The 18,141-nt window shown below is 41.4% G+C and overlaps 1 protein-coding gene across 1 annotated transcript; it reads left to right on the top strand.

Annotated features, from left to right (window-relative positions):
* The first annotated feature begins 2,939 nt into the window (after nt 1-2,939).
* LOC102477952 (cancer/testis antigen 55-like) lies at nt 2,940-16,859 on the top strand. Its single transcript, XM_006160735.1, has 6 exons — nt 2,940-3,247; nt 3,422-3,543; nt 4,558-4,742; nt 7,162-7,306; nt 15,549-15,661; nt 16,665-16,859. The coding sequence occupies exons 1-6, from the start codon at nt 2,940-2,942 to the stop codon at nt 16,857-16,859; spliced, it is 1,068 nt and encodes a 355-aa protein (XP_006160797.1).
* The last annotated feature ends 1,282 nt before the right edge of the window (nt 16,860-18,141 follow it).

Here is an 18,141-nt window from a genome sequence, read left to right as displayed (position 1 = left end):
GTCATTTATGTGGCATACCTAATGTCCCTGTTGATTTGTTTTCAGATATGAATAGTCTTATTTTCACAGCCCACGTGGTCACAAAGTGCCCTTATCTGATGTGGATACTGTGAACTTGTCCATGTTCAACGGAATAGTGAAGTCTCTTGAAAATGACCTTGCTCCAATAGCTCAGAGCAACACCAAAACCTCCCTGATAATACATGGCAAGCACCTAGATATCAAGGGCTGTTTCCTCTTTCTCAACCTTCTGTGGAGAGTGGAGAACCTGCGTTGGAGAATCTGACGAAAGACCAGAGCCTCCTCCAGAGAAAAGTATATCAAAACACCACTTAAAACAATAAAATTCAAGTAGCATTCACCCCCATCCCCACTGCATTCATGAACTTCATGGACAAAACTAATCCATATTCTCCCAGACAGCAAAAGCAACAAGTTTCCAGTCACCACAAACTTCAGTAGATGAATAAATTTTCATTCACAGGTGTAGACCAGGGTTTTCTTCCACATGCAGGAAGGGTTGTCTTCTGAGAAACCTCAGGTTGGCTTTGCTTCCAAACAATGTCAAAGCAGTTTTGGGCTCTGGAGTTTACCAGGACCCACACATGCAGATTGGAAGAGACAAACTGGAAGTCGTTCTTGCCATTGACTAGCAAACATATTGACATACTGGACACACTCTAAAGTCTTAGCCGTTACGACTATCTTCAGCAAAAATCCTGCCATCATCCTCTGCCCTCCCTCAAGTTTTCCATGCTGACACTTGTTGAAGGACAGGCTATGTTTTTTATGCTTCCTACATGGCGCATTGCTTCCCCAATCGGTTCCCACAAGCCCTAGGAATCTCCTAAATCCCTTGAATCACTCCAGCCCAGAACACTCAGGACTCCGCACTCCCCTTGCAGATCTTCCCTTGAGGCCTAGCACTGCTCTCACCCGGTTTTTGGGTCCCTCCCTGACCATGTCCTCAAATGGAAGATCATCTTTTTTCAGCTCTCTTCTATTTGCCTCTTCACGCAGCAGGATGAGAAGGCCCCACAAGTTCCAGTGGCCTTAGCAGTATTTTCCTGACAGGCCCCCCTGCTTCAGGGTGTCATCCCCTACATACTATTTACAACAAAGTACCCAGAGAGATCACTCAAAGGGTCTAAATCCTTCAGAGACTCACAGCTCATGCTCTGTAAAAACCAAAGAACTTAACAGGCTGATGCAGCCCCACACAGCCCGAATTCTCATTTCCAGTCTGATCGCCTTTTTTCCTATTCTAGCTCTCTTTTTCTGACTCAACAACTTTGCTTTTCCTAGAACACCTTTGGCTCACTCTTGCCTCAATCCTTGTGCAAGTTGCTCCTACTCTTTGGATCACCCCTCCCCGCAAATAGGTGGTGGCTGACTGACCCCAACATCTACTTCAAGAATTTGCTCCACTGTTGCTACCCACTGAGGCCAACTGACAACCCCATTCAAAAACGTAAAGCTACTCCCTTCCCTAGGTTTGTGGAAACATTAGACTTGCTGTATCATTCCATAGCATGTATTACTTTACAACATAGAGTATACTTCATCACACTTCATGTTTATTGTTGCTCTTAATCTTCTGTGAGAAAATTGCCTTCATAGGACAAAGATTCTTTTACTCACTGAACAATTACAAACACCCAGAACAGTGTCTACCTCTTACTCAGTACCCAAAAAATATTTATTAATGAGTGAATAAATAAAATATGTGTATGAGAGTAAATAATATAAGTAGGTAAGCAGTAAACAAGTGGTAGGGCAGATTATTAGCTAATTCTACAATAAATTGCATTTGCACTCCAAAAGGGAGTCCTATTATAAAAAACATGTACTTTGTCAGTAAAAGTATCTACTCTCTCTCTCTTGCACACACACACACTGCACTTGATTCCTGGAAGGAATAATAATTGACTGCACATTGGGTAATCAATCTATATGGTACACCGGAACCAATGGAGAACGCTGGATTTTTATTTATTTATTTATTTATTTATTTTGTGCACATCCTGGAGGTAGGTCACAAGTTCTAATCAGACATCTGTTCCTCCCAAGGGAACTTCACAGGAGAGCCCCTGTGTGCCCTCAGCATACAGAAACTCAAGTACCCAACGCAAGTTCTTCAGGCTACCCTAATTATGCCTTCAGGGTTGATGAGAGGACCCAGTTGTGTTCAGACCCACTACCCCCTTCTAGCCAGTGTGGCCTCTGCTCATCCACTGAATTCCAATTGCCTAAGTAACAGAAAGGATGAGCCCACAAAGGCCTGTGCAGAGGAGCAAGAGCATGAGGGACAGGCATACTGGAGATCCTGGGGTGGCCTTGGCATGATACATCTCCTCAGGGCTGTTCACTAGTGTGCTTGGGTCTCATTGTCCAGATACTGAGGAAAAGACTGGTTTCTTTTCTAAAAAAATATTTAATGTTATTTATTATTATTATTTTTTAAATTTGCTACGGGACACTTGTGCTTGAGAGGTAGTGAGAAAGCATACCACCAAGTCCAGAACTCAAACTGTGGTCAGCCACGTGGGAGTCCACCACCTTAACCACCACACCACCTGCTGGCCCCAAAAAGATAGTTTCTTAACAAGTATGAGGGCTACTCTTAAGTATGAGAGCTGCTCTGAGGAGACAGTGGAACTGAACCATTGTGACCCTCCAGTATACCCTCAGAGCATGCTTCTTGATTGGTCTTTCCTGTCCAGTGCTCAAGCTTGTACCAACAAGCACACTATGCTCAGGCTTCTGAGACATGCCACTGCCTTCTTTCAAGAGAGGAGGACAGATCCTGCCTAGGGACAGCAGTCACGGCATCAACATGGAACCAGGTAGCCTTGAAAAAGGCCCACAGAAGAGCTCCCTGGTACCCTCTCATCACACATAAATCCCAAACCTCAACCCATGTTCTTGACGCCACTCCAATGTCGCCCTCAGCACTGAAAGCCCGTGTTGCTCATGTCCATACCCACTGCCCCCTACTGGCCACAGGAGAGCCAGCATCCCAGCGCCACTCCCAGAAACTCCAAAGGACTGCTCATGTGCTCCTCCCTGAATGTGGGCTTCTACAGGGCCCGCCTCTGTTGCCATCAGCCAATAGGGAACCAACACGTGACCATACAGGCTCCACGGCCAATAGAAGGACGTGGGCGTGGATACTCACAGCTCCTCCCATCAGCGCCTCGGACGCCATTGTCTTGGCCTCGGAAATGTCCCTGAGGGCTAGGGTCTTGTGAGTCTGGAAGGCAGACAGGGTCTCTCCTGGGAGGTTCCCTCCTCTGGAACACTCTCTAGTGCTTGAGTGCCACCCAGAGACCCAAGGAAGAGAAGCCGCAGACTGCACCCCTACGGCAGCTCTGTCCTGAGGCATCTTGACAAAGGCCTCGTGCTTCGTCTCTTGTGCAAGGCCCAGGCATCACGCTGGTGACGAGGACACCATGCCCAGGTTTCTGCAGTGTGCTGTGGACTTGCAGGAGGGGGCGGACTCTGCTCAGAGGCTGCACCTACAGCAGGCAGAGCTCCCACAAGGTATCCCTTGATATATCCCCCAGTCACTTGAAAGTCTCCGCAAGGAGAATCTCTTCACCCTTAGTCAGGAGTTGGCAACGTTAGTTGTTAGTTAGTCTCAACCATTTTCTGTGTGTGTGTGTGTGTGTGTCTGTGTGTTGGGGGGAGGGGGGATGGTCCCAAATCTCCCAATGCCAGAGAGCTGAGCTGGGTCAGCATGGATCTAAGCTCTGAAATTGCCCCTGGATTCACACTGAGGTGGTGTTGGCATGCCTTTTGGGACTATTTTGCCTTGCATCTCCCCATGTGCCTTGTGATAACCCTGACTTTTTAATCTTCCCAGTAGATAGGAAGCTCCCTAGTTTGAGGGACAATATGGTCTTGTATCCCTACCAGGCAAGTATTTGAAGCCAAATGAACAAGTCATGTATCTGCAGGCCAAAGGACTGCTGCAGGGACAGATAGCGTCAGTCAGATCCTATATATTTCTTACTCAGGTTTCCAATAGAGAACATTTTTTAAAAAATGATTCACTTGTGATGTGAGCAAAACTTATACCTTAAGTTATCTTTTTGGGTTTTATTTGCTGAAATGTTTGAGAATTTACAGATTTTTCTATTCACTTCATTGGTGAAAATTTTTGAAAATATCTTTGACTGGACCGATATGCCATATATTCATGATGGGAAAATTCACTTGTTATGCTGTTATGATACACAGTGATTAAATGTATAAAAATATATAAATAAATAAAATAATGAAAACATGACTTTCCATATGTTGAGAGTCATCAAAATGAAGCTTTACACTGTAATTTAGCAAGGGACACCTAGTTCTAAACAGCTCATATGTGAGTTAATAGTCCCAACAACCCTACTGACCAGAAATTGTTATTGTCCTAGTTCAGTAGGTAAAAACCAGATCACAGAAGTTCAGATATAGGCCAGGGTTCCCTTGGCAGTCAGGGTAGGATGTTTTGAAGTGGGTATTTGTGTGTCAGGTTATCAATGTGACATTTGTTTAACAATATCATAGGTGACAACGGTTTGAAAACTACACAAGGAGTTGTGACCAGCATATATAGTGATTATGCCTTGATCAATGAGTCGATCTACTTCAGTTGTGATGTTGTCACCGATAATATCCCTCTAAAAGTGGGACAGAAAGTTAGAGCAGTTCTGGAAGAAGGAGAAACAACATGTGAATTGAAAGTAATCAAAGTAAGATATGTACGAGTGTGGGCATTGTCTCTTAACCTAGTGGGTTTTCACTTCTTGTGTTAAAAATTCTCCCTTCTTAATCTGAGAAATAGATGTAGACTAAAATTATAACTTTCACTTCCCTAAGTGTGTAGTTCTTTTTGTTTCAATATTTGTAGTGATTACTTGTTGTAAGACAGACAATTATATACCTGTTCTCCTAGTTATCTAAACAATGAGACTAACAATGATATTTATTGGACTCTATATATATTCCCATGAGTCCCCCGTTTTTTTCTTGAGATTTTTGCTATAGAGCACATGCACTCTCCAGAGAGACAGAAAGTGATAAATCACTCCCAGGGGAAATGGCCACACCACAATAATTTCTGCTCCATTCTCTACTCTCAGGATTTTGGACACACATGCACATGTACTTGACATGAGTTTCAAGCCACTAGGTCTGGGACTTGAACTGCAATCAGTCACATGGGAGTCCAACACCTTAACCACTGCACCACCTGCTTGTCCCTCATGACTTTCTTTTATCTGGGAAGACAATTGTTTATTGGAAGATGCTTTCATAATAGTGTAATTAATGTGTCAACACTATATTATATTAAACATTTTCAAAATACCTTCATGGAGGTATCATTCACATGGTCCAGAATTCTCTCAAGGGTACAGTTCAGCGGCCTTTTTGTAGACTTATAGAATGCTGTAAATAACCTCCAAAAAATTTACCATTTTAGTGACTATAATCAAAATATACTTAAGCTTAATTGTACTAAAGGATTCTCTCAGCAGCTGTGGGACTGCCTGTTTTCAAATGCTGCTGATGATAAGAATCTGAAATATTTTCAACTATGAGAAGTGAAAGATATCTTTCAATAACATCTGCATTTCAATTGAAGTCAAGGGGATACAGCAGTTTTGTTATAACTTGTCAGAAAAGTAGCAAAAGTGCAAAGTAAAGGTTATAAAGAGAGTGGAACTTATTAGTATAACTAATGTAGCACAGCATAGGGGTTAGACCCTGGGGCATGCACCGAGATCCCAGCAGCAGCAGGCACTGACAGAAGTGACAAACCACCCACTGCATCTAAGGAAGCAGATTACTTTTAACAACGACAAGTAAGACCAATAAGTAATTTGGAAAAAGTTCACATTGGTTAAAAGTGACAGAGGAAGGTCTAGGGGAAATGGAAGGTAGGACAGGACTGGGAAAAAGTAGAGGATATCTGGGGCAGTTTACTGGCAGGAAAAGACAGGGACCCACTTTCTTCTTGGTGTCAGAAAGGTGTGTGCCCAGCCTTTCAGGGGACTGCTACAAGTGTTGATCATGAGAAAATTGTGTCTGTGAAGGTCAGTCCTGCAGACAACAAGAAGGAATTAGTAAACAGCATGCCTGCAACCCCTTTTTTTCTTTCTGTAATTAATGTCTTGTTCTGCATTTAATATAGATGTAACTTTTTTTTTTTTTACCATAAACAAAGTCACAGCTTTATTTTGACTTGGATTTTTGAAGCTCTCCTCATCTGAGGTTATTTTTCCAACTTTTCCCTTGATTCTTTCCTGAGCTTGGATCTTGAATTTTATGGCTTTGCTCCCTATTTTCCCAGCTTCTGGTTTGTTTTTCTCTCTGTCTTCCTCTCCTGCCCTAACTCCACCTGCATTTGTCACGCAAAATCTTTTTCTCCTTTCACATCCCAGCTCATCAAGGCAGTTCTTCTAAGTGATGCCTCTGCTTTCTCTCAGTCTGAAATTTTCTTATTCTTGAGAATTCCCAGAAACTGTTCTGAACCTGCTTCATACTCTCAGTCACAGATTATTTAGCATTACAAATTTTTAGATTTTACCATCAAAAAATTGTGAATTCCTAGAATGGAAGTATGACAAGAGTTTTATCTTTGAGTGTCACCCGTGCATTAAACTCCAGTATGTTAGGTTTGCTGGTACATTTTTTTGTATTTTTCAGTTTTGCTCTAGGGCATGTGCATTTGCACTAGAGAGATAGAGAGGAAGAGAGAGAGGAAAAGTGAGAAATTACCCTCTAGGGGGATGGCTGTGCCACAGTCCCCACTCTTCAACTCTCCTTGCCCAATTTTGAGTGTGCGTGCACGCACACACACACACACACACACACCTGGTGTCTTTGTCAAGCCTTGGGCCCTTGAGTGGAAGTGTGCAGTTAGCCATGTGGTTTCTAGCTGCCTTAACCACCACACTACGTGGTGGTCCTCTGGTGCATTTTAGCAATAATAAAGTACTGGAATTATTTTTATAATCATCTAATATTTATAATCTATTTCTTATTTTAAATATATTTATGGTAGGTCAGGATAGTCATAAAATAATTCATGAACACCAAAGGTTTAAGCATGTAGAAACGTCCATTTTTTCCTTTTTTCTTGGAAGTGACTTTGTTCTTATCTCACAGGTGGATGTTCTCTCTGATGATATTGATGACTCTGGACCATCTGATGTTGGAATCAGAGTTATAACTGCTCGTGTTACCTCTGTGATTGCTGATATTGTCTGCATTAATGAGCACATTTATTTCTCCCTAGATGTTGTTTCTAAAGGTATGATTTACATTTTTCAGAAAATATAATGTGTATCTTTTGAGTTGTTTCTCATACTATGTGTATTTCTGCAATGTACGTGGCTATAGTCAATGGATCTTCAGTATCAGAGGTGGACCTCTGATACTCTCTAAAAATATAAATAAATAAAATTAAAAGTGCTATTTGTGGGACCAGCAGTTAGCGTAATGGCTATGTCACTGAACTCCCAAGTAGTCGACCGCGGTTCAGTTATGCTGCGTGTGTGTGTGTGTGTGTGTGTGTGTGTGCGTGTGCACCCAAGATCCCCAGAGGAGAATGGAGGAGAAGGAATTGTGATGTGGTCATCCCCCCTGGGGGGTGATTTGACTACTTTTCCTATTTTTCCAAAATCTTTTCAAAAGGGGACTGGGGAAGTCATGCCCACAAACATTAACAGACCATTTATTTTCTATTAACAGGATTCTTCCTACTTCCTGTTCCTGGCATAGTATCTTTGAGATGTAGATTAAGCCGTTCTTTAACTAAGACACAGAACTTCTCTTTTCCTTGAGATGTAGATTAAGTCTTTCTTTAACTAAGACAGGGATCTTCTCTTCCAATCACCAACCTAAGAATTGTGGAACCCACCTATAGCCTACAAGCCCCCCTCCCCCTTCTACATGTCCTGCCTTTTGGGGCCAGACCAATGGAAAATCTTTTCACTAAATGTTGTCTGTCAATCTCAAAAGCAAATAAAAGGAAGCTCTGTACATGATCACCCCCGGCCTAGGTCAATCACAGTTGGCTTGGAAATAAACCACACTAATTATTAATTATTAATTTTACAGTTGGTTATTTTTCTTTTTTGTCGACAAGATGGCAACCACGAAGGGACCAGAGATGAACCGGAGATCTTCTGAGGGGACGCTTCGAACCCGGTGCCTGGTACCAGCAGTGGGCCCTTTGTGCCCTCTCGCTCCGAGCCTCTCCTCGGGGGAGATCCAGTAAGTCCTCTGGCCTCAGACCTCCCAAAATTTGGTAGACGGTCTGGTTTATTTCTAAGCTGGTTTCTTGTTCGTCTGTCTTGTATGTTTGTCTGTTTTGGGTAACCCAGGTTTGCTCTCCTCTGAGTCAGGAGTAGTGGTCTTTGCTATCCTCCTAGTGAGGATCAGCGGTTTTGCTCTCCTCTGAGTCAGGAGTAGTGGTCTTTGCTATCCTCCTAGTGAGGATCAGTGGTTTGCTCTCCTCTGGGTCAGGAGTAGCGGTCTTTGCTATCCTCCTAGCGAGGATTAGCGGTTTACTCTCCTTTGAGGGGTGTGGTTCCCATGCTCCTCGGGTGGGGGCTCCCAGGTAGCACGTGAGGAGTCCTGGTTTCCACGCTGAGTTGCGGGCGGGGGGCGGTCGCGGTTTTGCACGCTCCTCCAGCAAGGAGTGGCGGTTCCCACACTCCTCGGGCCGGGAGTGGCAGTTTCCACGCTCTTCATGCAGGGGGCTAGTTTGCTATCTGAGTAAGATTTAGTGTTTTGTTTCCTCTTTGAGCGAGTAGTTAAGAAACTAAAAGTATGGAAATATATTAGTTAAGAAAAAAAAAGGAAAAAGGAAAAAAAAGTGTTTCAAGGGGTCTTATACCTTTGCCTTCTTGAACTGTTTCATTTGGCTGCTATGCCTTTGCACTGGAGAAACTGAACTGTCTTATTCATAGGCAGATGAGAGACTGAGTATCTCAGCTCCAAAGATAAAGGGCACTTGCTCCTCCCTGCTAGGTAGGCACCCCAGGCGACTGGGAGCCATCCAGGGAGTGTCTGGAGGGAGAAACACCTACAGGGAATCCACACACAATAATAACAGGCCCATCCAGTAAACCCAAAATAAGAGCTGACCACTCAAGTGTTTTGGGCCCCCTTTAAGAGTGCTAGGTTCTTGAAAGGAACTGAGACACGTAAAACGAGTAATCTCGACACTAGAGTGACATTTAGTGGAGAGATGCTCAAAAAAGCAGCACGCTGGTCCACCACATTAAACTCCTTAGATTTACACAGGCGGGGTTCTCCTTTTAAAAAGTGGATTAAAAAAAAAAAAGGAAAAGATATGTACAGTTCTAAAGGACAAAAAGGACGACCCCTTTTGATCACCACAGCTAACTTTATGACGTCTATGGCACCTTAACCTGCAGGTATTTAGGAAAAATAGGAAAAGTAGTCAGACTTCTGTCTACATGTCTCTCTGTCTCTCTCTCTGGTGAGCACACGTGCCCTATAGCAAAAAAAAAAAAAAAAAAACTCTCAAAAAAAAAGTGCTACTTGTAATGTATAGTAAAAGTATAAGTGCATGTATATATTTTTACCCATACATTTCTTTTATAGGAATTCATTTCTGCTGTGTATTTGAACAAGTACACATACATGTTTATGGAAGGACCAGATAGTGGTGCAGTGGTAATGCAACTAGACCCCTATGCATGTCAGAGCTTCCCTGCACGCACCAAGCATGTGCCTGCTTGCCTGGCACATCTGGGCTGGCTGAGGCCGGGGGTAGATGGTAGCACAAAGACTCCATCTCACTCTCTCTCTCCCATCAAGGGACTAAACAAATAAACTTTTAAAAAATAAAATAATAATAATATAAAGAAAGTAAACTGCACTATAGAGAAAACTGACAAATTTATAAAGCATATTACCATCACATATTATGGGTAAGTGCAGCCAGGAATATCTGGGTAAATTTTTCACTCAGAAGTATTGAAATTCTAATTAATGTAGAACTCTTAAAGTGTACAGGATATTTTCAGCAAACTTAAAATGCTTCCAAATAAGTTTTAGTGATAGCCTTGTAGTGTTAAGTGTGTGTTTGTGTGGGAGTGTGTGTGTCCGCCCATCTGTCCGATGTTGAAGTTTATTTTTAATCAGCAAATTTGTTCTAAGATTTTGTTTTTACCCACAGCTATATTTGTACATGCCATCTGAGCCTGATGCAGCTGTTGGAAGGCTTGATACAGAAGAGAAATTAGCTCAGCCCTTCCAAGCAGCTTGAGGTTTTTCTTTTCTTGAGTGTACAACCCATATAGTTGACCTGGATTTTGTTTTAATATGTCTACTCCATTGAGAAGAGATTGTGCGAGGCAAATGTGGAGTGAGAAAATCGGTTAGGAGAATGTTTTTTCTACTCCTGATCAGATTGATGGAGATGTGCATGACATCATAGAAAATGAGGCTCTAAGGATGGATTTAATTCTGGATATGCTGTGAAGTTAGTCACAAAAGCATTGGCTGATAGCGTAAACCCTCAGTGTGAAAGAAAGGGAGTCAATGATGACTACAGGGTTTTTGTTTAAGCTATGGTAGAGGAAAGTTGCCAATTCAAGCTGTAGCAGACTGAGATTAGGAGAATGTTGTGAATGTGAGCTAGAGCAATAAATCACCTTTAGATATGCTGCATATCCACAGGTATAGTGACAATTGAATCTGAGGTCACTTATAGCTGGAGGCTTGTACATTTTGGATTTATCAGTCTAGAAATACTGTACTGCCACACCAAAGAAATGTAGAAGGGTTAACACAGGGAGGGAAGATGTCCAACTCAGTGTCTTCTGTTACTCTGCAATGCTAGGCTGTAGGGTAAAGACATGTTTAGCTTTATAGATACTACCAATTTTCAGGAGTGGCTGTGTTTTTACCCCCCCCCCTGCCATATTTGATATTTCTAGTAGCTCCACATGTTTCCAGGTTACTTTGTAATCCCATCATTTACTTTTTACTAAAATATGTATGGACCATATATTTTGGGGGTGGGGGAGGTTTTTGCTGTAGAGTGCATGCGCTCGCCGGAAAGATAGAGACAGAGAGATAGAAAGCAAGAAATCACTCCCCAGGGGGGATGGCCATGCTGCAATCCCCTCTCCTCCATTCTCCTCTTGGGATCTTGGACACGCACACACATGCGCCTGGTGTGAGTTTAAGCCACCAGGTCTAGGACTCTAACTGCATTCGGCTACATGGGAGTTTAGCGACATAGCCATTATGCTAACTGCTGGTCCCTGGACAATATTTTTAACTATAAATGTAAGATAACTATTAAGAGTTCATCACTGGACCAGAAAGCCTGAAAAAACTGATTCATTCTTACAGTACCGATACTAGGGATCTTTTTTTTTTTTAGAGGTTTTTCGCTATAGGGCGCATGCATTCGCCAGACAGAGAGAGACATAGAGACAGAAAGCAAGAAATCACCCCCCAGGGGGGATGGTCATGCTGCAATCCCATCTCCTCCATTCTCCTCTCGGGATCTTGGGCACACACGCACATGCACCCGGCGTCAGTTCTAAGCCACCGGGTCCAGGACATGAACACAGTCAACTACGTGGGAGTCCAGCGACATAGCCACTACGCTAACTGCTGGTTACCCCGATACTAGGGATCTTCAAAGCATTCATTGACAATGTGTCATATGAAAATAATAAGCATGGATTTCAAGGTGTTTTTTTTCACCAAAATAAACTTCTATTTTAATTCCATTTCTCCCCAAACTTAAAAGTCCTGTCATATTTCCTAGTGTTAATATCACGACAATTAGTAATTGACATTTATTTTATGGCTCCTATGTGGAAGGCTTAATTTTATGAGTTTTGTTTTGTTTTACTATTTTCTTTCTTTTTTTTTTTTCCATAGAGCACATTTACTCACCAGATAAAGACTGAGAGAATGGGAAAGTGACATATACCCCTAGAGGGGATGGTTATGCTATAATTCCTTCTCCTCCATTGTCCTCTTGGGATTTCAGACATACATGCACAGGCACCCCCCATGATTTTCAAAGCACCGGGTCTGGAACTTAAACCATGAAGGAGGCCATGAAGGATCCAGCATCTTTTTTTTTTTATTATTATTTCTTTAGTAGACAATTTATTTTTATAAACTTTCTAAGAAACAAAAGCACTAGAGAAAAAAGTTTTCATCTTATACAGTTTTATAATTTGTATGGAAGCTATTAATTGAAAAAATATTCTAACCAATTGGAAAACAATGTATAGGGACCCTCAGATGACATAATGGTTACGTAGTTGGACTCCCATATAGTTGACCATAGTTCAAGTCCTGGACCCGACAACTTGAAACTCATGCCGGAGCATGTACGTGCATGCCCAAAATCTTGAAAGGAGAAAAAGAAGGCATTGCAGCATGACTGTCCTCCCAGGGTGGGGTGGGGGGTGGTTGGGGTGGTGATTTCTCACTTTCTGTTTCTCTGTCTCTTTCTGTCTTTCCTGCAAGAGCATATAATCTATAGCAAAAATCTCCCTTAAAAAAAAAAAAGAACAATTTTTATTAAAGTTTGGGATAATAAACAGACCTTGATCACACAGTTTAAAATCTCTTCATGTGATACAACTAAAAATCCTATGTAGGGAATTCTACCTACACAGGCCACTTATTTCCTTCATATATTCTTATCCTTCAAAAAATTTCTGAAAGGCAGTTTACTGTTTTGATTTATGAATGTATATTTAATTTTTAAAAGAAGCTCAAAGTGGGTTGATAAAACACTACAATCAGAGTAACTTTTAGCTAGTAATCTTTTTTTTTAGAGAGGTTTTTGCTATAGGGTGCATGTGCTCACCGGAGAGACAGAGAGAGAGAGACAGAAAGTGAGAAATCATCCCCCCATCCCCCCAGGGGGGATGGCCACACTGCAGTCCCTTCTCCTCCATTCTCGGGATTTTGAGCACATGTGCACACGCACCCAGTGTGAGTTTTAAGCTGCCAGGTCCAAGACGCAAACTGCGGTCGACTGTGTGGAAGTCCAGCAACATAACCATTACACCATCTGCTGGTCCCATCTAGTAGACCTTTAATAAGAACAAAATAAATGCAACATGTTCTTCCCATGAAGCCCACAATGCAAAATAAGAGCTAAGAGTATAACCAAAGTCAGTTTCCAATATTTTATTAGGGTCTTTCATTTAAATCAATAGATGGTTTGTCACCAGGACTACTTATTATTTCACTTCAGAGATTTAACAGTGAACTCACAAAACATCAAATGGAGATATCAAAGCTATAGGCAAAGGGGTAAAAACCAACAAAGTATTTTGGTCATCTAGAACATTAAAAAAAATTAAAACAGAGTCAACCTTTAAAAAGAAAACCACACATTAACAACATAGAATATGGATTACTTTTGGAAAGAATCATTTGGAAATATTTGTTTTTAATGAACTGAAGATTTTCCATGTTTACAGATGGTGAGGCATGTTCAATAGAAGCTTCCAAAAATTTCAAACTAATTCAATCTTGTGCATATAAAACCTAAAAATAGTTTTCAGTAGATTGTACGATGATATTGTTAGATGTGAGAGGAATGCACACACTCTAAAAACAATGTAACAAACAAAAATCTGACAAATGATGGCACCATAAAACAGTACTTTATATACAGTTAGTTTACAATATATGGCTTCCTGCTATAAATTTAATACTATACTGTATAGTTCTTAGTATAGTGATTTTTTTAAAAGCAATGTTGAGAGTTATCTATCTTTTCTTTTTATTATTATTTATTTTATTTTATTCATTAATTCATTTATTTTTTAGTTTTACCAGAGAAACAGAGGGTGAGAGTGAGAGAGAGGGGAAGTGAGAAAGCAAGCCACCAGATTCAGGACTTGAACCCTGGTCAGCCATGTGGGAGTGTCCAGCACCTTAACTACCACACCACCTGCTGGTTCCAAGAGTTATCTATCTTTTCACTTACAGGATTTATAGAAATATTTATGAATGAGTCCATTGCAATGTTTGTTCTGGAAGAGTAAAAAGACTTGACTTCACATACTACTTGATGGGATAGTTTTAATCCTGTGTTAGACTGTTGTTTTGTGGAGAGCAATCTGAGAAAACATGGTGTGGCCTTTAGAGGCATGCAGAAATGTGCTTCTGTAAACTATCCTAACAGGGCTATTGAAAAGCATCTACATACGAAAGCAGTATCTGCCTGCTGTCAGTGGTTATCTTCCTGTTGTTGATACCCCATACAGGGCTAAAGGAAGTCACATGGGTTTATCAGATTGTCTCCTAAAAAAGATCAGAGAAATTAAATGGTGCCGGTCATTTTCACATCTTCAGATGATTTATATCCAAAAACAACTGGCTTTGCATTCTATTTCCTCCTCCCCTATTCTCTTTGCATCTCATTTCCACTTCCCCTATTTTCTGCCCCTTAAAAGAATAAACCTGAGGCCATTTCTGGTCACAATTTCTCAAGAAGTTGTGCCCACCCGATACTTACTTTTCTATATTTGTGTATCTTTGTGTGTTTGTTATTGCGTCTATTTCTAATCCACAGCCTTCCCCACTCAGAAAAACATGTTCATGCCAAGCAGGTCCCAGCACTGTTTGGCTAGAAGGAGATTTTCCCTATCGACCCTTTATGCATTGGACTGCCAAGACAATAATGAAATTAAAAATAGTAGTTTTGGTAATAGATGCAAGTAAAACCTTAAATTTTGTATTTGTATATGCAATAGCACTGTAGAGGAAAGAAGTAAACTGGGTAAATTCTTAGAGCTGAGAAATTTTCTCTCATGATCCAGTTAAGAAATTTTGAGAAACTATTTACAATAAAATTTATCTCTTGGAAGAGAAAATCTCTTGATCATATCATAAAGTAATTTAACCTTACTTTAATAATACTTTATTTCAGTGGCATAATGGCGACAACCAAAGCTTTCCTTCAAAGTACGATCCAGCATCTTAACCACCACAGCACTTGCTCATCTATTACATGAGAATTTAACATATCAATTAACTATGAAGCAACACTATTTTAAGGGGTCTATTTTGATTGTTCTCACGTTATAGGTGAAGACAATAGGCACTCCTAGGTTAATCGCCTTGACTAAGGTGGCAGACTGAGAAAGTGGCAGGTACATGATTTGAGCGCAAGTAGCCAGGTCAAATTCTATGTCTTACTATGGACTTGACTACCAGTCCAAAGGAGCTGTGATCGTGACCAAATATTTAACACATTCTGTGATGCTCCTGAAAGACTATGATGCAATGTATTGCATTCTGTTTAATCTGGACAATCAGTAGAGGAGAATTAGTGCCTCAGGATTATAAACTTCCCTTCTGACAGAGTATTTATAAGGCATGTATGTATAAGCATTTACAAAGTGTACATTAAGTCTAATGGAAACCATTTTAGGGTATTTCAACATCCAAGTTTCTTTCACAGTTGAACAAGACCTAAGGTAACATATAATCGCATTACCATTTCTTCATGACTGTTTCAGATTTTATGCCTTACAAGGGTGACTGGGTAGAAGTTGAGTACTCCAGCCTTCCTGGCCCATGCAGCATCAAGGTGCAGTCAGCAAAGCCCTTGTTACGTAAGCGTCTGGAGAAGGTAAAATGTTTCTACATTGCACTTTTCTTTTGTATATTCCATTCTTTCCTCTCATGATAGTATTTGTTCCTAGGGTTCTATTAGGTGTGGTGTGAAATGCAGAAAATATGTGTTTGCAAAAAGGAGACAATTTTCTTATTGAAAAGGCAGGAAGAGCCAGCCTGTGGCGTGCTGGTGGTTAAGGTTGTGGGTTCTCACATGGCTGCACAGTTCGAGTCCTGGGTTGGAGAGAAACACTGTATGTAATTAAGTTCTGTGTTGTGCACATCATTTGGTAGAACAATGTTATTAGGATGTCCTGAGAAAAACAGGAAGAAAAATTATTACTGTGCAAGAGATGGTTGGGAATTGGGACCAACAGTTAGTGTGATGGCTGTGTCGCTGAACTCCCATGTAGCCGACCGCAGTTTGAGTCCTGGACCCAATGGCTTAAACTCACGCTGGGCGCATGTACGTGTGTGCCCAAGATCCTGAGAGGAGAATGGAGCAGAAGGGATTGCGGCATGGCCATCCTCCCTAGAGGGTGATTTCTCGCTTTCTATCTCTCTGTCTCTCTCTGTCTTTCTGGTGAGCATACACGCCCTATTGCAAAAACCTCTAAAAAAAATAGAATAATAATAATAAAAAAAGAGATGGCTGGGAGTAAATTGAATGATGTATGAACTTGAACTCACTGGGTATGCTTTGAGTAATGCAATCTGAAAACAAGTAGGAAAGTAAGTGAAAAAGAGGTTAATGGTCATTGTGGGTAATATTCAGAGCAGACTTTCTGATTGGAGATCTGGGATCTATCCCTAGAGGTTCTGATCTGATTGGTCTGAGGGAAAGAATCTGTTCACAGGCACATTTACTAAGCACACCTGGTGTTGACATTGTGCCAGCTGGAATGGGAGTCAGAGGTGAGGATTCAGTGAACTTCACTTTAGAGCTTGAGAGATGGAGTGCTGAGCTTGTCCCAGAGCATCATTTTTGTAATAATCATTTCCATCCTTTATCATTGCAGGTCCGCATCACCAGACTACAGGGAAGAAATGGGGTGATAGACAATTGTATCTTCTTCACCATGGAGTCCTTGAAATTTCCTAATGGATATAGGCCCCGAAAATGTGACATTGTTGATATTGTTGTAGTGGGGAGTATTCAGTCATGCTATGTTTGGAGAGCAGTTTCTATGAGTCCAGTCTCAAATTCATTATAAAAAATGTTCATTTCCTGTTGATGAATTTACTGTGAGCAATAAATAACCTGGTTGAACTGAAAACTTAGCTTAGTAGGCATAAGCAATATTTAGGAGAGTGGAGAAGGGATTGTGGCATGACCATTTCTCCTGGAGAGTGATTTCTCACTTTCTGTCTCTTCGTCACTCTCTTTCTCTCCAGTGAGCACAGGCACCCTGTACCAAAAATCTCTCTCTAAAGAAAAAAAAAAGACTCTGTAATTAAATTTAAATTTCTTGTTTTCCATGCTGAAGTGTGGCTTCCATGGCAGCAGAGGCCTGGAATGTCCCTAAACCAAGCATCAAAGGCATAGCATTTGACTGAAGAGACAGCAGGGCCAGCATGTTGATATCATGATTTAAAGTTACATTTTACCGTCAACTTTGAGTCCCCATACACTGCTTGCAATAAGTTCATTATTTTCATTTCTTGCCACATAGTTTGGTATATATCTTTTTCACCTGTGTTTTTTTCTTGTGCACAATAATACTTAAACTCCACAAGGTAAGGGTGGTTTTTTAGTATGTTTTTTTTTTTAATTTTTTATTAACACTTAAGCACACACTTCAGATTGTACCTGGCACCACTATGGTCAGAGTAAATGCTATGAAATTCAATAAATGTATTATTGACCAATACAGGTTCACCTGTGGCTCATTTATCACTGGTTCCCTATTGATAAAATGGTTGAACAGCTCTTTAAAACCTAAGTTGAGTTTCTAAATGAAATTATTTCTAGATGTGTTGCACCTGAGCCTTCTTGAGCCCCTTTGTTGGGAAGGGTCAGCCGATGTGCAGACCTCACTCACAGGGCAAAATCAGAACCCCTTGGGACCAGCAGTTAGCATGATGGCTATGTTGCTGGACTCCCACGTAGCCGACCGTGGTTCGCCTCCAGGACCCGGTGGCTTAAACTCACGCCAGGAGCGTGTGCGTGCATGCCCAAATCCCGAGAGGAGAATGGAGGAGAAGGGATTGTGGCGTGGCCATCCCCCCTGGGGGGGGCGATTTCTCGCTTTCTGTCTCTCTGTCTGTCTGGCGAGTGCATGTGCCCTATAGCAAAAACCTCTCAAAAAAAAAAAAATCAGAGCCCCTTGAAGCAAGGAGAAACTATGGTACTAGAATTCCACAGGCACACCCCATGAAACCCTTTGCCTTTCCCCCTAATAGCATTTAATCATGTACCTGTCACCTAGAGGATGGGCTATTTTCAGATCTTTGGGGATCAGTGGCACGTGGCAGTGGGCTCAACCCCTGGGCTGG

Source organism: Tupaia chinensis, unplaced genomic scaffold (genome assembly GCF_000334495.1).
Source record: "Tupaia chinensis unplaced genomic scaffold, TupChi_1.0 Scaffold000706_1, whole genome shotgun sequence".
NCBI classification, from domain to species: domain Eukaryota; kingdom Metazoa; phylum Chordata; class Mammalia; order Scandentia; family Tupaiidae; genus Tupaia; species Tupaia belangeri.
Note: the sequence above shows the minus strand (reverse complement) of the source record. Positions and strands in the feature narration are given on the sequence as shown.